This window comes from Schistocerca gregaria, chromosome 2 (assembly GCF_023897955.1).
Source record: "Schistocerca gregaria isolate iqSchGreg1 chromosome 2, iqSchGreg1.2, whole genome shotgun sequence".
NCBI lineage: Eukaryota > Metazoa > Arthropoda > Insecta > Orthoptera > Acrididae > Schistocerca > Schistocerca gregaria.
The window spans coordinates 637,981,912-638,008,780 of NC_064921.1; the positions used below are offsets into that span (position 1 = coordinate 637,981,912).

Consider the following 26,869-nt stretch of genomic DNA (forward strand, 5'->3'; position numbering starts at 1 on the left):
GGTTGCGAATGGTCCTCGCCGATACCCCAGGAGCAACAGTGTCCCTAATTTGCTGGGAAGTGGCGGTGCGGTCCCCTACGGCACAGCGTAGGAACCTACGGTCTTGGCGTGCATCTGTGCGTCGCTGCCGTCCGGTCCCAGGTCGACGGGCACGTGCACCTTCCGCCGACCACTGGCGACAACATCGATGTACTGTGGAGACCTCACGCCCCACGTGTTGAGCAATTCGGCGGTACGTCCACCCGGCCTCCCGCATGCCCACTATACGCCCTCGCTCAAAGTCGGTCAACTGCACATACGGTTCACGTCCACGCTGTCGCGGCATGCTACCAGTGTTATAAAGACTGCGATGGAGCTCCGTATGCCACGGCAAACTGCCTGACACTGACGGCGGCGGTGCACAAATGCTGCGCAGCTAGCGCCATTCGACGGCCAACACCGCGGTTCCTGGTGTGTCCGCTGTGCCGTGCGTGTGATCATTGCTTGTACAGCCCTCTCGCAGTGTCCGGAGCAAATTGGTGGGTCTGACACACCGGTGTCAATGTGTTCTTTTTTACATTTCCAGGAGTGTATTTTTGATGCTCGGATGGACTTAAAACTGTTGGCGCTAAACAGCGTAGTCACCAACGTCGTTTATCGATATCATGATATTGGTTCAGGAGGAGTCACTCTTGTTAAAACTAAAGGCAAACACGATGTAACTAAAGCCACATTTATAAAAAATTTCATCTATAGCCTCGAGGAGATATATTCATATAATTGCTATGAATTAACAGTATTCATAAAACTCTGGATGATATTAAGATGGCTTGTTGATCGCGCAAATAATAGTATGAGCCAGACACCCAAAGACACTTTGAAATGGTCGTCGAAATACATTGAGCAGGAATTCAGACACCGTAAAAATGTCATTTTCCTTTCTATTGTTTCGTCACCTAAAATTGAAGGTAAGTCTTTTAGTAGACCAAAGGCTTCTCTTCTATCAGCATACAAAACACACGATGTTAAAACATGGTGCACCGTGAGTGCGTCTCCGCAAACACTTCATTCCGGTGGGTCTCCATTCCTCAAGAGATAAACATGTGTCATTAAGCAGTGTACGATTTGGAGCTGCGTGGAATCACTTCTCCCATTCATGGAGTTCGAATGGAATTGCGTCATGGTCGAATAGTTGGTTTAACTGACCGCAACTTGAAACTTCCTGGCAGATTAAAACTGTGTGCCCGACCGAGACTCGAACTCGGAACCTTTGCCTTTCGCGGGCAAGTGCTCTACCATCTGAGCTACCGAACCACGACTCACAGCCGGTACTCACAGCTTTACTTCTGCCAGTACCCGTCTCCTACCTTCCAAACTTTACAGAAGCTCTCCTGCGACCCTTGCAGAACTAGCACTCCTGAAAGAAAGGATATTGCGGAGACATGGCCTAGCACAGCCTGGGGGATGTTTCCAGAATGAGATTTTCACTCTGCAGCGGAGTGTGCGCTGATATGAAACTTCCTGGCAGATTAAAACTGTGTGCCCGACCGAGACTCGAACTCGAGACCTTTGTCTTTCGCGGGCAAGTGCTCTACCATCTGAGCTACCGAAGCACGATTCACGGCCGGTACTCACAGCTTTACTTCTGCCAGTACCCGTCTCCTACCTTCCAAACTTTACAGAAGCTCTCCTGCGAACCTTGCAGAACTAGCACTCCTGAAAGAAAGGATGTTGCGGAGGCATGGCCTAGCCACAGCCTGGGGGATGTTTCCAGAGTGAGATTTTCACTCTGCAGCAGAGTGTGCGCTGATATGAAACTTTTAATCTGCCAGGAGGTTTCATATCAGCGCACACTCCGCTGCAGCGTGAAAGTCTCATTCTTGTGACCGCAACTTGTTTTTGGCCTCTTCCAGACACTATCTTCCAAAAATGGTTCAAATGGCTCTGAGCACTATGCGACTTAACTTCTGAGATCATCAGTTCCCTCGAACTTAGAACTGCTTAAACCTAACTAACCTAAGGACATCACACACATCCACGCCCGAGGCAGGATTCGAACCTGCGACCGTAGCGGTCGCGCGGTTATGACTGTAGCGCCTAGAACCGCTCGGCCACTCCGGCCGGCGACACTGTCTTTCCCACTCAGCCAACATTCCTTTGCCACCCATGACACCATAGCCAGTAGTGGGATGTTAAGGAGAACTGTGGTATTTTCTTTGTTGACTGTTTCTGCTGCCCTGCCAGCTTACTCATTCCCCTCTATCGTCATGTGACCAGGGACTCAGCAGAAGGCCACAGCTTCCTTCTGCCTGTGCAAGAAATGGATAGTGTTCTATACCATCTGAACTGTTGTATCTGCCAGGTACATTTGCTATATAGGCTGCAGAACATTTAGAGTCTGTGCCGACAAGAAACTTCCTCCAACGAGAAAACTTAAGTGCTCTGCATTTGGTGTTTAACCATTTTTAAGTATTATAAAGCTTATTCTTTTTCGAAGTTTTCAGTAATTTAATATTTTTATTGATGTTAAAATTTTGATTTACTGTGACGTGTTGCGGCTTATTGTTACACTGCCGGCCATTAAAATTGCTACACCACGAATATGACGTGCTACAGACGCGAAATTTAACCGACAAGAAGAAGTTGCTGTGATATGCATATGATTACCTATTCAGAGCATTCACACAAGGTTGACGCCGGTGGCGACACCTACAACATGATGACATGAGGGAAGTTTCCAACCGATTTCTCATACACAAACAGCAATTGACCGGCGTTGCCTGGTGAAACGTTGTTGTGGTGCTTCGTGTAAGGAGGAGAAATGTGTACCATCAAGTTTCCGACTTTGTTAGAGGTCGGATTGTAGGCTATCGCGAATGCCGTTTATCGTATGGCGACATTGTTGCTCGCGTTGGTCGAATCCAATGACTGTTAGCAGAATATGGAATCAGTGGGTTCAGGAGGGTAATACGGAAAGCCGTGCTGGATCCCAACGGCCTCGTATCACTAGCAATCGAGGTGACAGGCATCTTATCCGCATGGCTGTAATGGATCGTGCAGCCACATCTCGATCCATGATTCAACAGATGGGGACGTTTGCAAGACGACAACCATCTGCACGAACAGTTCGACGACGTTTGCAGCAGCATGGACTATCAGGTCGGCGACCATGGGTGCGGTTACCCTTGACGCTGCATCACAGACAGGAGCGCCTGCGATGGTGTACTCGACGACGAACCTGGGTGCACGAATGGCAAAACGTCATTTTTTCGGATGAATCCAGGTTCTGTTTAGCATCATGATGGTCGCATCCGTGTTTGGCGACATCGCGGTGAACGCACATTGGGAGCGTGTATTCGTCATCGCCGTACTGGCGTATCACCCGGCGTGATGGTATGGGGTGCCATTGGTTACACGTATCGGTCACCTCTTCTTCGCATTGACGGCACATTGAACAGTGGACGTTACATTTCAGATGTGTTACGACCCGTGGCTCTACCCTTGATTCGATCCCGGCGAAACTCTACATTTGAGCAGGATAATGCACGACCGCATGTTGCAGGTTCTGTACGGGTCTTTCTGTATACAGAAAATGTTCGACTGCTGACCTGGCCAGCACATTCTCCAGATCTCTTACCAATTGAAAACGTCTGGTCAATGGTGGCCGAGCAACTGGCTCGTCACAATACGCCAGACACTATTCTTGGTGAACTTTGTTATCGTGTTGAAGCTGCATGGGCAGCTGTACCTGTACACGCCATCCAAGCTCTGTTTGACTCAATGCCCAGGCGTATCGAGGCCTTTATTACGTCCAGATGTGGTTGTTCTGGGTACTTATTCCTCAGGATCTATGCATCAAATTGCGTTAAAATGTAATCACATGTCTTCATGCAAGACGACAACCATCTGCACGAACAGTTCGACGACGTTTGCAGCAGCATGGACTATCAGCTCGGAGACCATGGGTGCGGTTACCCTTGACGCTGCATCACAGACAGGAGTGCCTGCGATGGTGTGCTCGACGACGAACCTGGGTCCAATGAATACCCGTTTATCATCTGCATTTCTTCTTGGTGCAGTAATTTTAATGGCCAGTAGTGTATATGTACCTAATCAACAAAACAGTGGTTATTTCTGGGGACTGGTGTAGCTGACGGGACGATCTGAATGCCGACAGCAAGATGGGTGGTGCGACCCAGACATGGTGGACGGCGTCACGGGCGGCGGCGCGTTGGTGGCGACACCACACGGCACCATCAACCTGCGCCTGCGCGACCGTGTGCGCGTCGAGATGACCGTCGATCAGGCCATCCGGATCGTCAGCCTCAAGGTGACAGCCACAGCTAGGCTGTTTTCTATGTCTGTACTCTGCAAGCCATTGCACTGTCTGTGTCAGAATTTACTCATGTAATTGGTGCTGTCAAGATAAGACAGTGTGTGGGGGCGAGGGGTGGGGAGGAAAGCTTCTCGTCACCTGTTTTGTCCCAAAGGCGCAGCCCAATACGTTCTTCGTTCGTGAATCCGAAATACCATTCTGTACCTTATCTAGAGCACATTGGACACAAAGTACATATTTTGTAATTTTAATTTTTCTACACTATGCTCTTAGTTTTACCTTATTGACTGTCAAATTTTATTGATTTAGTTGAGATTTCATGTTGTTGTTGTTGTGGTCTTCAGTTCTGAGACTGGTTTGATGCAGCTCTCCATGCTACTCTATCCTGTGCAAGCTTCTTCATCACCCAGTACTTACTGCGACCTACATTCTTTTGAATCTGCTTAGTGTATTCATCTCTTGGTCCCCGTCTACGATTTTTACCCTCCACTCTGCCCTCCAATACTAAATTGGTGACCCCTTGATGCTTCAGAACATGTCCTACCAACCGATCCCTTCTTCTAGCTAAAGTGTGCTACAAATTTCTCCTCTCCCCAACTCTATTCATTACCTCGTCATTAGTTATGTGATTTACCAATCTAATTTTCAGCATTATTCTGTGGCACCACATATCGAAAGCTTCTATTCTCTTCTTTTTCGAACTATTTATCGTCCACGTTTCACTTCCATACACATCTACACTCCATACAAATACTTTCAGAAACGACTTCCTGACACTTAAACCTATACTCGATGTTAACAATTTGTCTTCTTCAAAAACGCTTTCCTTGCCATTGCCAGTCCACACTTTATATCCTCTCTACTTCGACCATCATCAGTTATTTTGCTCTCCAAATAGCAAAACTCATTTACTACTTTAAGCGTCTCATTTCCTAATCTAATTCCTGCAGCATCGCCCGACTTAATTCGACTACATTCCATTATCCTCGTTTTGCTTTTGTTGATGTTCATCTTATATACTCCTTTCAAGACAGTGTCCATTCCGTTCAGCTACTCTTCCAGGCCCTTTGTTACCTCTGACTGAATTACTATGTCATCGGCGAACCTCAAAGTTATTATTTCTTCTCCATGGATTTCAATTCCTACTCCGAATTTTTGTTTTGTTTCCTTTACTGCTTGCTCAATATACTGAGTGAATAACATCGGGGAGAGACTACAGCCCTGTCTCACTTTCGTCCCAACCACTGCTTCACTTTCATGCCCATCGATTCTTATAACGTCCATCTGGTTTCTGCACAAATTGCAAATAGCCTTCCGCTCTCTGTATTTTACCCCTGCCACCTTCAGAATTCGAAAGAGAGTATTCCAGTCAACATTGTCAAAAGTTTTCTCTAAGTCTACAAATGCTAGAAACGTAGGTTTGCCTTTCATTAATCTTTCTTCTAAGATAAGTCGTAGGGTCAGAATTGCCTCACGTGTTCCAACATTTCTACGAAATCCAAACTGATCTTCCCCGAGGTCGGCTTCTACCAGTTTCTCCAATCGTCCGTAAAGAATTCGTGTTAGTATTTTGCAGCCGTGGCTCACTAAACTGATAGTTCGGTAATTTTCACATCTGTCAACACCTGCTTTCTTTGGGATTCGAATTACATTCCTGGAAATGGAAAAAAGAACACATTGACACCGATGTGTCAGACCCACCATACTTGCTCCGGACACTGCGAGAGGGCTGTACAAGCAATGATCACACGCACGGCACAGCGGACACACCAGGAACCGCGGTGTTGGCCGTCGAATGGCGCTAGCTGCGCAGCATTTGTGCACCGCCGCCGTCAGTGTCAGCCAGTTTGCCGTGGCATACGGAGCTCCATCGCAGTCTTTAACACTGGTAGCATGCCGCGACAGCGTGGACGTGAACCGTATGTGCAGTTGACCGACTTTGAGCGAGGGCGTATAGTGGGCATGCGGAAGGCCGGGTGGACGTACCGCCGAATTGCTCAACACGTGGGGCGTGAGCTCTCCACATTACATCGATGTTGTCGCCAGTGGTCGGCGGAAGGTGTACGTTCCCGTCCACTTGGGACCGGACCGCAGCGACGCACCGATGCACGCCAAGACTGTAGGATCCTACGCAGTGCCGTAGGGGACCGCACCGCCACTTCCCAGCAAATTAGGGACACTGTTGCTCCTGGGGTATCGGCGAGAACCATTCGCAACCGTCTCCATGAAGCTGGGCTACGGTCCCGCACACAGTTAGGCCGTCTTCCGCTCACGCCCCAACAGCGTGCAGCCCGCCTCCAGTGGTGTCGCGACAGGCGTGAATGGAGGGACGAATGGAGATGTGTCGTCTTCAGCGATGAGAGTCGCGTCGTGCAGGTGAGCGCCACAATCAGGACTGCATACGACCGAGGCACACAGGGCCAACACCCGGCATCATGGTGTGGGGAGCGATCTCCTACACTGGCCGTACACCTCTGGTGATCGTCGAGGGGACACTGAATAGTGTATGGTACATCCAAACCGTCATCGAACCCATCGTTCTACCATTCCTAGACCGGCAAGGGAACTTGCTGTTCCAACAGGACAATGCACGTCCGCATGTGTCCCGTGCCACCCAACGTGCTCTAGAAGGTGTAAGTCAACTACCCTGGCCAGCAAGATCTCCGGATCTGTCCCCCATTGAGCATATTTGGGACTGGATGAAGCGTCGTCTCACGCGGTCTGCACGTCCAGCACGAACGCTGGTCCAACTGAGGCGCCAGGTGGAAATGGCATGGCAAGCCGTTCCACAGGACTACATCCAGCATCTCTACGATCGTCTGCATGGGAGAATAGCAGCCTGCATTGCTGCGAAAGGTGGATATACACTGTACTAGTGCCGACATTGTGCATGCTCTGTTGCCTGTGTCTATGTGCCTGTGGTTCTGTCAGTGTGATCATGTGATGTATCTGACCCCAGGAATGTGTCAATAAAGTTTCCCCTTCCTCGGACAATGAATTCACAGTGTTCTTATTTCAATTTCCAGGAGTGTATTATATTCCTCCTGAAGTCTTAGGGTATTTCGCTTATCTCATATATCTTGTTCACTAGATGGTAGAGTTTTGTTAGGCCTGGCTTCCCAAGGCTGTCAGTAGTTCTAATGGAATGTTGTCTACTCCCGGGACCTTGTTTCGACTTAGGTCTTTCAGTGCTCTGTCAAACTCTTCACGCAGTATCATTTCAACTTCATCTACATCCTCTTACATTTCCATAATATTGTCCTGAAGTACATCTCCCTTGTATAGACCCCCTATATACTCCTGCCACCTTTCCGCTTTCCCCTCTTTGCTTAGAACTGGGTTTCCATCTGAGCTCTTGATATTCATGTATTTCATGTATCAAGTGAATTATATATTATAGCTTGTTGTCGTCTTCAGTCCAAAGATTGGTTTATGCAGGCCTTCAAGCTATGGCGGCTGGCACTCGCTTATGTAGTTGGGCCAAGATAAATAGTCAGTAAATTTCATAACGGAATTATTCTGAAATGTTTGTTATACAATCTTTGTTGATGTCATACTGCTTATAACACAATCGCAGAATAATAGCTATGTTAACTGTACATCTATAAATATAATCCACGAAAAATTGTAGCTAATACGCTGAAGGAAAGAAATGGCAACACCAAGAAAGAATTGTACGACATAAACGAAAGTTGGTAGGTGTGTTTCTACCTCTGAAAGGTGATTTCTGTCCACAGTTAGCGCCAGTCGCATGGGTGGTGCTAGTAGCGCATCTATGAGGATGCAAATCGGATTTGCTGTAAATACACGCTGTAAATGTCGTGAGCATTAGTTGCCTTTGAGATTAGACATTGTGAGTTGATGTTAGTCAAGAGTGCCTTTGAGGTGATAAAGACGCCATTAACAGCACATCACTGAGTTTGAACGAGGCCGCGTAATAGGGCTACGAGAAGCTGGATGTTCCTTCAGCTATACTGCAGAAACACTGGGCAGGAATGTAGGGCCGGCCGCGGTGGTCTCGCGGTTCTAGGCGCGCAGTCCGGAACCGTGCGACTGCTACGGTCGCAGATTCGAATCCTGCCTCGGGCTTGGATGTGTGTAATGTCCTTAGGTTAGTTTGTAATGTCCTTAGGTTAGTTAGGTTTAAGTAGTTCTAAGTTCTAGGGGACTAATGACCACAGCAGTTGAGTCCCATAGTGCTCAGAGCCATTTGAACCATTTTTGAACCAGGAATGTAGGCGCCATACATGACTGCTGCCAGCGGTAATCACGAGGATGTACAGTCGCAAGAAGAACGGGTCCCGGACGGCTATGCGGCACTACCGAGAGGGAACACCATTGTATGCGTCGTATGCCGGTGGCGCATCGTACTGTGTCTGCAGCACGAATTCGAGCTGTAGCTGGCACCACAGTGACAACAAGAAACTGTTCCAAATCGGTTATATCAATGACAACTCCGAGCCAGACGCTCTGTAGCGTGCGTTCCATTGGCCCCAAACCACAGCCATTTACGACTTCAGTGATGTCGAGCGAGAGCTTATTGGAGGGCAGGGTGGAGGTCTTTTGTTTTTTATGATGAAAGCTGGTTCTGCATTGGTGCCAGTGGTGGTGTGTTGGTTAGAAGGTCAGTTGAGGGCCTGCAACCAACCTGTCTGCGTGCTAGATCCGCAGGACCTACATGTGGAATTATGGTCTGGGGTGCGATTTCGTATGAGAGCAGGATTTTCACCCTATATTCCTATGAATAGAACTATCAGTTTACGAAAGGAATAGATGACAACCAGTTTACACCATACCAGAATCTTGTATCTGTGAATGTGATGTAAATACGGCTAGATAATTTGAAAAATGTGTAGCACACTTTATGTGAATACTTCAATGACAGGTTTTAAGGATTTTATGTTGTCTTATAGCCTTGTGTAATACGAATTCGGAATAATATACTGCTTTCTCAATTACACAGGAATATTGGGAACATGTCAATTTCGTCTTGACACCATGTCTGCAGAATTCACTGTCTTTCCACCATTATAGAATATGTATATGCATGGGTGGTGCCGCCTTCTGTATATAGTCGTTATATCAAAGAGCTACAGCTCTTCGCTACAGCATATTCTGATTACTCTCCCTGTATTATTTTCGTGTCTATTTCTTTCAAGTGGTCTGCACACTTTCTTAATCTTTGGCGCAGGTCTCTCAGTCATTTTGGGTGCAGATGGTGCCGTGAGTGTTAATAGTTCTCTTCATTGGTACAATTTGTAGCTTTTATCGGGACATTGTTAAATTTAATCTTTTTTATATTTTTTCTGTTTCCTTTCCTGTGTATTTTCTTTCTTTTTTTTCGATTTTCCCGTTTTTCAGTTTTTTCCATATTTGTAAATGTTCAAATATATACGGTATGTGCTGTTATTGTTTACATTTCAAGATGGGTTACCTCTTTTACCACGCAAGTGTGATTCAGATTACCCAACCAATCAGAGGATGTACAAACTATACTTCTTCCAAGTGTCAAAGATAACACATGCTAAAATACATACATGCATGGATTGGTGCTAAAGTGGGGTATTGACGTTATCCTGTTATAAATGTACACTCACATCGCTCAATTACTCTCCTTTGTATGACGATTCCTCTTGGGGGGCCTCCAGTTCCTATCCCTCCAGACCACTACTGGTTAATTCACTTCTGGACATTACCCAAGTCTTAATGGTGGTGGATCCACCTTCAAACTCTACCTCTAACCTACCGTGGGATGAATCTACAGTTGGATGCTAGCCAGATTTAACGTGAGTGGATTCATCTTTGGACTCTCTCCCAGATATAATGCAGATGGAACCATCCTGAAAAATATCCAGGGCATAATGCTAGTGGATCCAACTTCAGTCATTACCCCAGACATAACACCAGTAGACCCACCCCAAACAATATTCCAGACATAGTGCTGGTGGATTAGGTCCAGAAGCTTTAGAGAGCTTGCAGACCACTTCAAAAAATATAGAGATAGTTATTTATACACAGGGAGTAGCTGAAATTTGTAACATCACACTAGATACGAGAGGACTTGCTGGAAAGTAATGCTTCATAATTTTTATGCGAAAACTCTTAAAGCGTTTTCAATGAAACAAACTTTATTAACATTCTACATCTTTATTCTTCATGTCTCCGCATAATCACTCTGGCGATGACCACGTTTTTCCCAACAAGAGACCTGTTTGTTAATACCATCATAGTACAATGTTCGACTTTGTTGAAGGGGTAGCAACCCCAAGTCTACTTGCACCACTTTATCACTATCAAACTGAAGTCCTCGAAAGTGTCTTTAAATTTTGGAAACAGATGAAAATGGGGGGGGGGGCGGTGTCATTCTGAGACTCTATGGAGGACGATTGATAACTGTGATCTCAAGGCGTCGGATTGTTGCAGATGCTGCAGAACTTGTGTTGTAGTTGGCAGGAGAGCCAACACCGTGTTACTAGAGGATGCCGAAAGGCACGCGATTTAGCTCACGCAGGCTGGCGTGAGGTCTGGAACAGGACAAGGAAATTAGAATTTAGAAAAACGAACGTAGCTGGTGGAATACTTAACTTTAATCCATTAATGACGAACGTCGCTCTTGACGGTACATGATTCATAATATCAATATAAACTGATAATGGCGCCTTGCTAGGTCGTAGCAAATAACATAGCTGAAGGCTATGCTAACTATCGTCTCGGCAAATGAGAGCGTAGAAGACAGTGAACCATCGCTAGCAAAGTCGGCTGTACAACTGGGACGAGTGCTAGAAGTCTCTCTAGACCTGCCGCGTGACGGCGCTCTGTCTGCAATCACTGATAGTGGCGACACGCGGGTTCAACGTATACTACCGGACCGCGGCCGATTTAAAGGCTACCACCTAGCAAGTGTGGTGTCTGGTGGTGACACCACCACTTGTGTGAGGTCTGGCATTGTCACGGTGAAGGTGATGATGCTCCACGTTTGGAAGAGCTCTTCAGGTTCGTGCATTGACTTTTCTGATGGTCTCGCAGTACTTTGCGGAGTTTATGGTAGTGCATTTAGGCTTGAATTCCAAGTGTTCCATATCTTGAACAACCCAGATCACTATGAGCATGACTTTCTCTACAGATGGCACGGTCTGAACTGTCTTGAGTCCCTAAACCTTTGAGGCGGAATTGCATTGATTCTCTCCTATTTTTGGTGTCAAAATGGTTAACTCCGCTTACTCCACCTGTCATAGTGTTGTTAAGGAATTCATAGTGCTCACGCTCAAAACGCAAATGAAGTTGTTGACAGATGTCAAATCTCCTCTTTTTCACGTCAAGAGAGAGCATTCGAGGCACCCACTGTGCACACAGTTTTCTGTACCGCGTTTCTGCCATGATGGTGTGAACACCTTCTCGTGATATACCACACTTACCTGTGAGCTTTGTCTGTGTTATCTGACGATTTTCTTTGATGAGTTCCTTAGTTCGATTCTGATGAGCTGCATCATCCACACACGTTCAGGTGAGCACTATCATTCCATTCGTTACATGCATGAATAACCCAACATTGCACATCACTGAATTCGATACACAGCTTCTGTGCGTCTATGAATCTCAATGAAAGGCGTGTTTTCTGTTGTTACAAACTCGATTACAGCGTTCTGTTTCTCATGCAGTGACATTATTACTTTCAATATCACAGCGTTACATGCTATAACTCGGAGCCCTCTTGAGACGGTTGAAACTTGCATCAGAGAAGTGGGGAAGTCGACCAAGTAATACGCCTAACATGTAACGCCTCAATCCATATTGAGAACAATAAATAATTCGGATGCATTACTTAATAGCACGTCATCGTATATATATAAAAGAGAATGTCACACATTCATTTACGAATGAAAAAGCAGCATACAGGCGGAATAATCGGAATATCCGATGGATAGGGACTGTATGTCTCCAATGTAAAGACTATACAGGGGGAACCACCTAAAATTTGCACCACAAATTTTGCGAAAATAGAAAGTGCTACTGATGTTTTGTTTTGACAGAATGGATTGATAGTCAGAGGTTCATATTGTTAGCCAATCAACAAACTGTAATACTTCTTAGAAAGTGTATTTTTTGTGCAAACATACACTTTTTTAAACGGAACAAGGACTGTTGACATTAATAAAATAAAAGGAGGGTAAATTAGAATGCCAGTGGTAAGTGTTGCAGGATTCTCGTGCGAGTTGTTTATTGTATTTTGAAAAGTTCCTGCACTATCGTTTGCAGTATGACTATGGTAGCACACACTAAAGAACAACGCACGTGCGTAGACTAGGTTTGCAGATTCTGACCAGTAACGAGACAGTTGACCATCACAGTTTGTGTTCAGAATGACCACTGGCAACGGCAATACACGCTTCCAGTCTAGTATGGAACAACTGCTCCACATGCGCTAGCTTTCCAGAGAGGCTGTCCCAGCAGTTTGCAGTAATACGTCATTCTATATCATTGGGTGTAGTTGGTATGTCCTTGTAGACAGCTTTCCCCACAGAAAAAAGTCTCAGGTATCAAATCCGGGGGATGGGCCAGCGAAGATACAGGTTCTCTGTGTGGAGTCCAATCATTTGGAAATAATTTATGAAGACATGCTGTATTATTTCGTGTACAACGGGCTGTTGGTACCACATGTTCCTCATAGTCAGCAAAGGAAAGTCTTCTAGCGCCCGAGGAAGATGGTTTATGAGGAGGCTGCGATACTTGTGCACATTCAGTTTTCAGTCTATGAAAAATGGACATATGAGCTGACAGTTTACTATCCCACACCACATGTTTACACTCCATGGACGCTGACATTCCACTTCACGAAGCGAACAGGGAATGTCAACAGACCAGAAGCTCATGTTTCAGCGGTTTACATGGCAATGATTGGTAACTGTGGCTTCGTCACTAAACAAGTTATATGATACATCTGGAGTATCCTGTCTTAATGCCCATGTGTAGAAGTTCTCACGATTCTCATAACAGTTCCCATGTAGCACTTGATGGAGAGAAATGTGATCGGAATGGAACCTATGCCGATGGAGAATGCATAGGACACTTGCCTAACTGATCCCTTTTCCTGATGCGATTGTGGGAGAACTAACATGCTGATCAACTGCAACAGCAGCAAAAAATTAATTTCTCCCTCTTCTGTCGTCACTTGTTTCTTTGTTACACTGTCTAGGTGTGACACTACCACTATCAAGTAATTGATTGAAGTGGCTGATAGATAACTACCGGGACAGTTGATGCCTATTGGGATATCTTATTGCATACACTGTAAAAGAATGAACTGCATTCATCCTACACTCTCCATATATCATGAACACATTACTTTTTTCTGCATTGGTAAATCCCATTGTCCACTTACCACCTAGTACTTGGACTGTCACACACTTAGTAACAAGTTGCAGTGCACTCAAGGAACACAGAAACACACCGTAAGCAAACATAACAACAGTATACCTAGCAACAATACACGTTAAATGGCACAAACAGTCTCGGTGTGGAAAATTTGCTCAATGCAATATCTCGGAAACGAATCGCACTAGGCTACTGTGACAAACACCACTGACATTTTAATTTCCTTACTTCTAATTTGTTAATGTCAATAGGCAGTGTTCCATTTAAAAAAGTGAATGTTTCCTAAAAAATTCACATTCTAAGTATTATTACAACCTGTTGATTGACTAACAATACGAGTCTTGATCACCAATCAATTACGTCAAAACCACACATTCCACATCTGCACATCAATAGCACATTCTATTTCCACAATATATGTGGTACAATTTTTCGGTTATTAACACTGTATATAGTCGAGGGGATAACACCACACATGCATATACGTGTTCTATAATGGTGAAACGACAGTGTGTTCTACAGATACGGCGACAAGACGAAATTGTTATGTTCCCACTAGTCCTGAGTAAATGAGAAAGCAGTATATTGTTCCGAATTCACATTACACAAGGCTATAAGACAACATGAGAACCTTAAAACTTGTCATTCAATTATTACACATAAGGAGTGCTACAAATTTTACAAATTACCTAGCAGTATTTACATCACATTCACAGATATAAAATTGTAGTATGGTGTAAACTGGTTGGCATCCATTCCTTCGTAAACTGGTAGTTCTATTCGTAGGAATATAGGGTGAAGAAGTTGCTGAAATGTTGTAAGTCCTTTCATCTTTTGTCGTTTTAATATGGTGGAGTCTGATTTGCAAGATAGCCTTTATCTGGATTCTGAATACTGTGGTATGCTCTCCCAACACATACAAGCTTCAAGTCATATGTAATTCAGTTCATAAAAAAGTATTTGGGTACACTGTAAGGTGGAATAATTCTGTAAGAGAAAATCGAAAATCGATACACATGATACACATATTGATACTGCTACTGCAGATGAAATCACGAGAAGTTCGCTGATACAGGCTAAAAATTCTCCAAACTCAACACTGGTGTCATACAGTTATCTACATAACTTAGATTAACAACTAATGAGAATAAATAGAGGTTGGAGAGATAGACAACATGAACAGTGCACATATTACATTGTCGCTGTGAGATTGGTTATGGATGTAGCTGCTGAATCGCCAGAGATGCTTGGCAGCGTTATCTGACAGACTGTGAGCGTTTGTCAGCGTCCTTTGGTTTTAGTGTTTAACAGTTTACAATCACATATTATTGCGTTTTAAAATAAACTACTATACTGTTGCCACAAATTGGAGTTGATCAAAATTAAAATGAGTTTTCTAACAAAGTACTGCAACAGCCTCGAGTAGACAATACATGTATTATCCATAAGCGCGATATTAATGTTATTATTATTATTATTATTATTATTATTATTAATGAACTGAAGAAATACGTTTTATACTCAGTCTGCACCACACCAATGTTCGTAAACCACTTATTGCATACGAATGAGATATGTTTGACAGGTAAGGATCTAATGTAAACAATTGTCTATCTGTCTATTATTTAAAATGAAAATCGAATATACAAATTCGTAATGCTGGTGCAGTCGTACAAAAAAAAGTATTCTGAGATGTTTACTACAAAGAATGTGTAAGTATGTATTAGGCAAGAACTGAGGGCCATAGTCTAGAGTGTGCATATTATTTTGTCAAAATAATCGTCTTAATTCTACTTAAAACGATATAAGAGTCATCCACACATTAAGATGACCCTCCAAGCAGGGTAATTACCAACGTTTGTATTACCTCGTTCTTCAACGCAGTTCTCGAGGTTTGGGATGTACTGTTCACATGGGAGTGTCATCTCAAATTTTATAGACATCCGAACTGATAGTATTATAAAGATACATCAATTAATTTTTTCCCTCAGTTTGTCTTTTGGTGTGTAGAGTAACACTATGCATACAAAAACATATGAACATTGCTTCTTGTTGCAGAGTCCACTCCTGCACTCCATCTTTGGGGTATCCATGTCACAGCACATACAAAATAGTATAACTGGGCTAGGAGTTTACAATTGGATTGCTATGACAAAACACAATACTGTGTTTTTTCCTACACACATGAAGAGTTACATTTACCACCACCACAAGACAGTGAAACAAAAATTCAGTAATGTCTTATCAACAGACTACTTCTCTCAGCAGTATCAGGCACTCTGATATTAGCTGGTTTGTGTCTCTTCTTCAGTGACACTGTTGTAGAAAGTGTCCAATGATACATGAGAACCAGGAGGAAGTCAAACACTTTAAACTGTTCGATTAAATTGTAACGAATACCAGTAGGAATGTATTTGTTATTAAATAATCCATTTGCTTAATAACACTCTATGGTGAAATCCAGCAACTCACAGACGAGCTCAACAACAGACATGAGCTCTGCACTAAAATTATTTGTAGAACGTTTTTAAGGTTGGCTGTATACTACGTTTGGTGTCTGCTTTGGAAACGGTAGAAGCCTCTCTACTTCCATGCGTGGGCAGTGCTGCCGGGCGCTGTCCTTTAAAATGCACTTTGTGTGTTATTTGCAGGACGTAGGTGTGCTCTTCATGTTGTCTGTGGAATGCTTGACTCTTATCTACCTCACATAAACCCCTCTTCCGCGATTTGCAAGTTGAGGTAGACCGACTATGGAGCTTTGGCTGTGTCTGGGTAGCATCTGCTGGGGCTTAGGCGTTGCCAGAGACTATCGTGTGGGTGGACGGTATCGTCTGTTTCTCAAGCGATGACGGCACAGCCAGCTATGTGGTAGGTTGTACCTGGCACAAAGAGAATTACACATACAATATTTTAGTTTGTGTTTAAGGAAGTATGTTTCCCTAGCATACCTATCCAATGACAGGGATTCTACATTTATGACTTATGTGTAAGACGTTTTTTCGGAAATTCCTGGGAGCTAATGTGTATGTGTTGCCCAGAAGTTGGAGTTAATTTATGTGCTAATTGTTATGGTCTGTATTTACGTGTGTGTTGTCGTGTGGCAATCGTAATTACACGTTTTTTTATTCTGTTTGGATGTGCTGGCTTACTAAAGATTACGTCGTCCATGTGGTGAGCTCTGGTAATAAAAGGGGGATGGTTGGGGAGGAGGGGTAGTTTGTTTCGTATTGTCCCAGAGAGAAAATGTGTGTGTGGGGGGGTGGGGGTGGGGGGAGGGGGACGTGCTTTGTGCTTGTTTTGCTAGCAATGCTGAACTGCAAAGGTGTCCAATGATTTCAGCGGCATATGCATAGGCGCCAGTGGGATAAGACAGTTTTGTTGTTATTAACGTGGGGTGGATGCCGCTCACTGGATGTTTGATTTAGTAGCAGTGCCTTTTCTGCTAGCAGCCAGGTTAGTCGCATTGAAAACTATTACACAGACATTGTTTAAATAATGCAAATTTCTCTACCATTTTGATGCGCTAGCGTAGTGTTAGCTGCGAGATTTGTTTGGTTGCGAGCAGCATCACCCATCTCTAGATGGTACTATTCATCTCTGTAGATACGTATTTGTAGCATTGTGCTATTTCTTACACATTTTGTATGTATGTGCGAGCTGACTGCGTATCTTGGAATTCAGCAGAACATCACTGCTTACAGAATTTTGCTATAATGCCACACAATAATGTCTTATGTTATACACTCAGTTAATATTTATCGAGGTTTTGCGAAATATACTATGAAGTCATTATTTCACAATATGAGAGTGTGCTCACTTTAACACATACACTATTAGCGCAGGGAAGACGTAGTAAAAGTTTATTTGTTTATGTCTTGCACTGTGGTTTTTCTTTAACGTTTAAAGATTTTGCAAGTGTGTACTTGCTGTTAAATTAGGCCTTTCTGTACTTAGCTAACATGATAAATAGGACAGAGATGTCATTATTTTGAAAAAAAAAATCAGTAAAATTGCAACAAATCAGCTGAAAATGCCAATTAATTATGAGAATATTTAAATGCTTTCTTATTCTGCGTGCGGGTGGTGACTAAACTCTGCTTGCGCTGAGAAAGATGAAATTTGCTGATCGGTGTAATAATACAATTAATTTGCCAGTTATAACAAATGCCCACGCTCTGATCCTCTCACAACAGACCACATACTTCGAGTAGCGAGCAAAAGCGCATGATCAGATCATTGGGATACTTTCGAGCAAATGATGAATTGTGATTGGCTGAGAGATTCATGACGTCGACGTAACGGGATGGAGATGTGACATCGTGAGCAGTGGGTTCGACCTTTTCTTGACTATTGTTTGAGTGTTATATGAGCCAAAACCAGTCCTGTTATACCACTCTTGTTCTCCTTAAATACGGGCCCTGTGCTCTAACCATAGCACACCTCGCTCTTTCTTTCTGTCATGTGGTACAGATCATGCTTCTTTAATATGTTTCTTGTCTGTACTTTCCACACAACAAGGGACAACTAAAGACATGTCGCTCACCTTAGTGATTTTCGCAGTCAGACGCAGATCTTGCTCCCCTGCATTCACCTATGACATTAAACATTTTCGTTTGAAGAAAGACAAAAATCCAGCCTTTGTATTACGGTTTTATTCTCAGATCTCCATCAAGCTGAGCTTTCAGAGATTATAATTGCGTTAAGCAGAACCCTTGTGATGCTGAAATTACGTGCAACCGACTCTTATTTACTAAACAGCCCAAAAGATGGCTTCCATACCGTCTTAGCAACATGAATGTCGTGCCCAGGTGGTGCCCGCCATTCTTAAACTTCGTTGCGTCTATATTTTGAGTCACCGCATCTGATTCTCAGCAGTGACTGCTGTGAAAATTAGGATGGACTCTAATGATTGCTTATTGCTTCTGTGTATTTTTAGGACCATGGCATTTTGTTGTATGGATCTTATTGTTGACACTAGCAAATAACAGGTGTAACCTTCTGAAGAAGGGCACGAAGAGAACGAAACCGATAAAAGAAATTTCTTTTATGCGACTGGTTGCTTTCTATTTCGTTACATTCTTACTCGCTGCCATAATTTGCTACTCTTTTCGATTGCAATCAGTTTAGTATTAAACTTGATCTTCTTGAATTGTAAACAAACATTCGAATTGATGAGTTACTTTCTTCTAGTTTCTTAAAATGACCTAAACTGTTCATTACTAGTTATCTTTTAGCATGAGTGTAGCACCATCTTTACTAAAACTTTTGTGCAACCACGGTTTACTGTAGTCATGGTACAATGCTAGCATTGCTTACTGCAATGTTACGTTAGAGAGTCTGTTTAGCTCTGCTCATTGGTAGACAGTGTATCCAGAATCAGTACTCGTAAAAAATCACAAACTTTAACATATCCCGTTCGAGGCCGAGAGATGCAGATACATTTTAATAGGTAAATTTAACGAATTTAGTCATACTTGATCCCTGAGGAAAAAAGAAGAAATTACTTCTTTTGTTTTAATGTAAAACTGACTCAAAACTCAGATTTTTTTTAAAAAAAAAGGTCTAAGAAGCGATACAGTTCTCTTGTACGATAAGTCCTTGTTAGAAATTAATAACATACTAAATAAAACGAAAATCAGGCTTAGCATTGTTACACGTGGTAATAAATTACTGAAACGATTCGGGTTGGCTGAAATTTTGGGTGAGCTATTAATTAGAATTTAAAAATAACTTATTTACTTGTGGCAGAATGGCATCAATTGACTCACCTAGAATATCGTTTATGCAAGCTGTGGATGACAACTGAAAGAAGTCCTTATGTTTTTTGGAATTTTTTAATGTGGGAGAAGATACTTAACTGGATTTTGTATTACAAAATGCCACAAAGAAGTGCAGGCTAGGAGCAGAGCGGCCAAGAGGGTTACCAAGCTACGAATATATGCCATGTTCAGTGACGACACTCAGGCTAATCACGAATACTGGATTATCTAACTTTCATCGGAGAGCAGGAAAGATCTTGTTCGTCTTTTTATTTCAAAAAACGAAGGCCAATAGAAATGGTGGAAGTGAACCATATTTTTTCTTGAAAGGCGTTCAACACAAAAAGACGTGTCAAATCGAAAAAGTGAGTAAAACCTGGTAACGAGAAGTACAGAATCCATTTGTCCTGTTGGAAATACATTGTTACCTTGTAATACTAAATCGTATGAAAATGACCTCTCTTTATATTTTGATGAACAAGCAGAAATAATTCCTTTCGTTGACAGTACCTGCGTTAAATGAGTGATGACAGAAAGTCCTGATCGGAGGCCACTTCAAAAATTATTCATTACAATTACTGTATTTTTTATTGCGCATAGTCTCTTTATATCTTAATGAAATTCGTCTTATTGTGCCTAATCAAGCATTTGAAAATAAATTTTACTTTCATACAAATAAAATAATATAACTGCTATTTCTATATCGATCAATATCGTTTTCTCCTTTACCTTTTGATATCTACCAATGTTGCTCGTTCAGACTTAGTAATATAGGGGTAGCCCTACTAGTGAACCTTTGCTTTCAGAACAACATATTATTGGCACTGAGCAGCAGCGGGTCATCTTCAGCACTGATCCACCCAAATGGCTGCGTCTACCAATACGGCAGCCGCGTCGAGATCCTCGCCAACGATGCCAATGGAAATTACAAGTAAGATAACCACATAAAATTCTGCGCTGTAGAGGTCTTCCAATATACTAAGTTAGATGTTTTCAGCCGACTCATACTCAGCGAAACAAGATATTCCCGACCATAAATGTAAATGACGTCATAGAGAACACAGATTGTCTCAGATGTCAAGTTGTTTTCAGTGTAACCCGATTTTTCCCGTCGGATATACTAATCTCGCATCAACCATCCCGGTTAAATATAAGAAGCATTAGAAACTGAGGGACTTAGATATTTTGTGTGGGTACTGTCTTCAGTTGATGCCGTTAAGGGGAGTTAGAACGGCAATTTTTCCACATTTTCAGATTTTTATCTCATTATAAAATTTGCAAACCTCACATGAGAAGTATTTTATTATTATTTTTAAGTATAATCTAGACCGGTTGAAAATGTTAAAACTTTTACGTGCATTATTTAAAGATCTAATAAAAACGGTAAATTTTTATATAAAAGGCTGTGGATTGCTGTATTATAACGGTTAAAGCACGTGTTTGTATTGGTAGAACTGTCAAATATAGTATCGTTATCGTTTCATGGCATAAACGCGCCCTGTATACCGACGTGCTAACGTTTTTCTGAGGAAAAGTGACGAATAGATTGGCAAATCTCTCAAAAAGTGAAGTATGACGCCAAAACCAAGTGTTTTCAAGAAACGTGGGTTTCATGATAATAGATTTTCGAATAAAGTGAAACATTGTGTTCAACATGTGGCATCTAAAGTTACAGACAATGAAATACAGACAAATTCGTCAGTACCTAGAGAAACACCCATTAGTGCTTCGAAGATTAAAAAAAGACGTTGTGATACACAAAACGAAAATGATGTAAATGGTAGGTTAGGTTATATTCTGACAGATTTACACATCCTAACTAGGGTGTATAGGTGAATGTGTGAGTTGTAAAATATATAGAGGGCCAGTTAGTTTACATGAAGACAGTGATGTATCAAATGGCTAACCAGGAAACTTATCATTAATTGTGCCAGTTATAAATATACTCATTCATTTTGGAATTCTAATAAGTGTAAAGATAACGATTTAGAAGTAAATGTTAGGTGGTTTTATGGATTGAGAGCTATTGGCAAAGGACTCACTGCACCAGAAACAATGTGTGCCGTGATGAATATGCGATGCCTACCTTATAAAATCGACAAGTATGCAGAATTTATTGGAGCTGCTGTAGAATATGTTGCATGTGAGTCAATGAAGGGTGCTGCAAACGAAGCGGTTGAAATAAATTATGGTATGACTGACATACCAGTAGCTTTTGATGGCACTTGGCAGTAGTCCAACTACAGTTCTAAGAATTCTGTTGCTACAGTGACCAGTGTGGATACTGAAAAGGTATTCCAGATTTTGACCAAACATTGTTATAAATGTAAATCAGGGAATAAAAGGGAATAAAGAAGGGCATATCTGTGACAGAAATTAAGAAGGAACAAGTGGTGGTATGGAGGCATCTGCAGCTATTGAAATTTTTAGTCGATCTGTGAATGAAAGGGGAGTGTGTTACACTAAGTCCTTAGGTGATAGAGACTGAAAAGCATATAACAGTGTAGTAGCCGCTCAGCCTTATGGTGAGAAGATTATCACAAAATTGGAATGTGTTGCTCATGTCCAGAAGAGGATGGGTACCAGGTTGAGGAAGTAGAAACCAAGTTTGAGAGACAAGAAACTTTCCGGTGGTAAAACTATAAGAGGCAGGCTCACAGACAAAATGACTGATGAACTACAGCAGTGTTATGGGATAGCCATTAGAAACAATACTGAGGATTTGTTGAAAGTGTAACAGACAGTATGAGCTACCATCTTCCACTGACTGTCAACTAATGAAAAACCAGTAAACCACCTTTGTCCTCCTGGAGCTGACTAATGGTGCAATTACTGCGATGCCCAATACTTAAACAGTTGATACAGCCATAAACATTCCATCCCAGCAGCAGTCATGGATATCATAAAACCTATTTACAGAGACCTGGCAAATCATGAATTACCGAAGAAGTGTCTGCATGGTCAGACGCAAAATCACAATGAGTCATTCAATAATCTTATATGGATTCGCTTACCAAAAAGTGTTTTTGTCGGAATGAAGACACTGAAGTTGGGGGGGGGGGCAGTGATGCTGTTATTGCTTTTAAAGATGGCAACATTGGTAGGATGATAGTGTTACAGCACATGGGAATTAATCTTGGAGAAAACTGCATCAGAGAACCTGAATGGGTGGACAAGGTTTGCACTGCTAAAGGAGAGTATACAGCACAGTTGGCCACTAAGAGGTCCAGAAAGAAGAAAAGAAGAAAAAACTTGCAAAAAGATCAAGAGGATGATATACAGGGTGGTGCAGGGTGCTTCTGAGTGACTAAAAATAAAAAATTAACCATATATTAAATGAGTTATAGTCTTTTGAAACTTTTGAAGCCGTTCTCTGTTCCATTTCTCATATATAATGAAAATTGTATATCAAGATGTGCGCTGTTTCGTTTTCTTTCTCGCAGTCAGCTTTCACGAAAAAACAGGAAAGTTGTATATAATCCTTATGATCAGAATACTGCTAAGAAATCTGAATCATCCGAAACTCTTAAATCCTACCCGTTTGTAGATTGAAACTGAGCGAAATTCTATCATTGAAGTTATTATCCTCTGGAGCATAGGTATTTTATACCCCATATATCACTGGACCCCATCGATTTACCGATTCATGTTGGCGACGTCAGTTCCCAATCAAGGATTCGTTGCCAATGATTTTAAACAAGACTCAAGATCAGAGAAAGGGGGAAGAGGTGGCCAGAGAGGGCGGGGGGAGGAGGGAGAAAATTCTCATACAATTCCATATAATTTTAGCAATTGCGTAGCACTGCCGGGTTTGTTAGTGTATATACATATTCCGGTATTCATAGTATGTCGTATGGCAGATATACAATTTAAAGTTATGCAAACTCTTGAATTTTGGGATATTCAGGGTGAACATTAAAAAAATCGACAAATGCATCGACGGATTTCTGACTGAAAATGGAGGAAGAATCGTCCTATGAATATGTTGCCACGGTAGATGGCGCTTACGAATGACTGTTCTCTGGCCATGTGCCAATGTTCCTTCTGCGTTGCAGGCTGTGTGATTGATGCAGCGTACTGTAAGCAGTAGAATGGCCCGGTATTCATGTTGGGAATGAGGTGATGGTGTCTGTGTAGGCCAAGCAGATGGGAGTGGCAGAGAAGCAGCACGGCTGTACCGAAACAAGTACCCTCACAGACACCAACCACATCACACAACATTTCAAGCCCTTTTTGGGCGTTTGTGTGATCGTGGCTCCTTGCAGAGAGACGAACGTGGTTGACGTTGCACGCACACCGTCCATTTATGGACACATGTTCATATGACCTTTTTTCTTTCGTTTTCAGGCAGGAATCCACCTCTGCAGTCTGTCGGTTTTACAAATGTTCAACCTGTATAGGAAGTACCTGTATTCTCAGCAACGCACTTATCTCCAGTCCTTGAGATTTAAATAATTCGATTTGTACCTTGTGGCTTACAATGTTTACATTTTTTTACCCAATTTCATCGTTCTTATGTAGTGTCGCTAGACTGCCGTTTAAGGTTATTATTTGGAAAATGTCTAGAATTATGTTTTTCTTCTCAAGAATGAACTTGTTTACAGAAACATTTCTCATCATTCTACAAGTCGATAACACAATGAAGACCCAACACTGGAAATCATCACTGTGGGGTAAAAACTACATACTTATCAGAGGGGTGGCGGTGAGAAAGCAGTGTAGTCATCTCATATTTGAGAATGAGAGCACTTAGTGAATTGGAACAAACTTTACGCATAATTTCAAACCTTTAACATACTTTTTCTCGCTGAAAATCCCCGTAAAATGATGAAAGGAAGAAATTCTTCGCTTATTACATTTTTGCTGTTGATGCAGTAAAACTGCCACATGAAACATGACGTTTTGATTCATTGCTTCTTTAGTACAACGTCTAATCACAACACTTTTGCAGACAGTAACTACATGTATCATTGGATGTACCTACCAAATTATATCATTTTATAGCACATAGTTCAGGAGATTCTACGTAATAAAAATTAAGCTACGTAAAAATGAAACTGTAGAGCGCAATTTGCTACAGATACAGTTGAAATACGTGTAAAGATACGTGTGAAATATGTTAACTATACGTGAAATACACCTGATAAATGTGTGCGCAGGCAGAACCACGGGTTCAGCCAACTTCGAAACACATATTAGTTACCATCTGGGAAGAAATACTGTAGAGGTAAGAACCACCAACTTCCTGTTGGGACGAGAGTGATAATGTGTTGACAGAACGGGGAGGAGATAGACAGCGAGGGGGAAGGGGGAGATGGATACAGATAGGAGGAGTAGATAGTCAGAGACAGAGAGAGAGAGAGAGAGAGAGAGAGAGAGAGAGAGAGAGAGAGAGAGGGAGAGAGGGAGAGGGAAACGAAAAAGGAAGAGTTGAACAAGGAGAGGGCAGGACAAGACGGACAGAGAGAGGATGTAGGAGGGACTGGACTGTTAGATGATTGGAATAAATATGTGCCCTGGCAAAAAATTGTACCCACAACCCTTCCTCGTGAATAAGTCTATCTATTAGTGAAAACCGATGAAAATCCCTACATTAGTTCCTGAGATTAGACATCAATGTATGTATCAATAATATGTAAAAATGTGCAATTTATAATGGAGAACACAAGTCTTCTTGATAGATCTGAGTGTCGGGCAGGAAGTCGAACATTGATCGCTTTCATCCATAGGCAAGGCTCACCCTTGGAGACGATCCAGAACACTCCACTGATTGAGTCAAAGCTTCACTCTACTAGTATATACCTACCACTATTACGAGTAGCATAGAGACTCCTCTGCATATCTTGGTGGGTTGGCATTCATAGTGCCAATCTGGTATACAACTTCAATCTTATACAGCGATTCGAGGAATATCATTAGACCGTTAGCAGAGTTAGAATATTACATTTAATACATTGCCAACAGATCACTTAGTTCTGGTCTAGATAAACATCTCATTCTTGCAAACCCGGTGAAATGGCTTTGAATAGAAAATACGAATGCCACCAGTCTCCAGAGAATTGGCAAGCAAGACAGGCAGTTTCCAGAATAAGATTTTCACTCTGTAGCGGAGTGTGCGCTGATATGAAATTTCCTGGCAGACTAAAACTGTGTGCCGGTCCGAGACTCGAACTCGGGACCTTTGCCTTTCGCGAGCAAGTGCTCTACCATCTGAGCTACCGAAGCACGACTCACGCCCGGTACTCACAGCTTTACTTCTGCCAGTATCCGTCTCCTACCTTCCAAACTTTACAGAAGCTCTTCTGCGAAACATGCAGAACTAGCACTCCTGAAAGAAAGGATACTGTGGAGACATGGCTTAGCCACAGCCTGGGGGATGTTTCCAGAATGAAATTTTCACTCTGCAACGGAGTGTGCGCTGATATGAAACTTCCTGGCAGATTAAAACTGTGTGCCAGACCGAGACTCGAACTCGGGACCTTTGCCTTTCGCGGGCAAGTGCTCTACCAACTGAGCTACCGAAGCACGACTCACGTCTGGTACTCACAGCTTTACTTCTGCCAGTATCCGTCTCCTACCTTCCAAACTTTACAGAAGCTCTTCTGGAAACATCCCCCAGGCTGTGGCTAAGCCATGTCTCCACAGTATCCTTTCTTTCAGGAGTGCTAGTTCTGCATGTTTCGCAGAAGAGCTTCTGTAAAGTATGGAAGGTAGGAGACGGATACTGGCAGATGTAAAGCTGTGAGTAGCGGGCGTGAGTCGTGCTTCGGTAGCTCAGTTGGTAGAGCACTTGCCCGCGAAAGGCAAAGGTCCCGAGTTCGAGCCTCGGTCGGGCACACAGATTTAATCTGCCAGGAAGTTTCAAGACAGGCAGTTCCTGTTCGCCCTGTCCCCCTTCCGTAGTAACTCTAGCAATTGCATCCAGAAGTCGTATTACTTGTGTAAGTTTTTGATGGTGTACCTGCAGGCTGGCCAAGATGTGGTACAAGGGAGTAAGCTTCACGTCGGAGAAGTGCGCGCTGGTGTACCTCGTGGACGCGGCCGGCACGCGCACAACCACTGACGTCTTCTCCGACATGAGCAACGACTTCAGCCTGTCCGTTTTCTATGACGACTCCTGCCACGGCCTGCCCTACATCCACGACTGCATCGCTACGCTTCAGCGGGCGCAGCATTGGGTCACCGATGAAGGAATCTTCCACTGGATGATCAACAGCGTGCACATTTCACAGACACAGGATGGACTCGTAAGGCAAGCATCTCCTGGTTTACGTATACAGTTTTTTTCCCACTCTCAGTGAGTAGCTTGCGTCGTACCCGAGGACGATCCAAAACGGTTGTAAAGTGACCCTAAGAAACGTTGATGTCAAGCTGCCCTTAAATGTAAACGTTCTCCAAACAAGATGAAAAATCTTAGAACCCC

At 42.9% G+C, this 26,869-nt stretch overlaps 1 protein-coding gene across 3 annotated transcripts in view; it reads left to right on the forward strand.

Annotated features, from left to right (window-relative positions):
• Positions 1-26,869, forward strand: part of LOC126334675 (uncharacterized) — a 49,987-nt gene that overhangs the window by 18,915 nt on the left and 4,203 nt on the right. Inside the window, exons 4-6 of one of the 3 annotated variants that reach the window (XM_049997146.1) lie at positions 4,157-4,309; positions 20,253-20,377; positions 26,414-26,698. In XM_049997146.1, the coding sequence (XP_049853103.1) occupies positions 4,157-4,309; positions 20,253-20,377; positions 26,414-26,698 (563 nt within the window). The remainder of the gene's footprint in view (positions 1-4,156; positions 4,310-20,252; positions 20,378-26,413; positions 26,699-26,869) is intronic. The other 2 variants (XM_049997147.1, XM_049997148.1) reach the window with 2 other exon arrangements.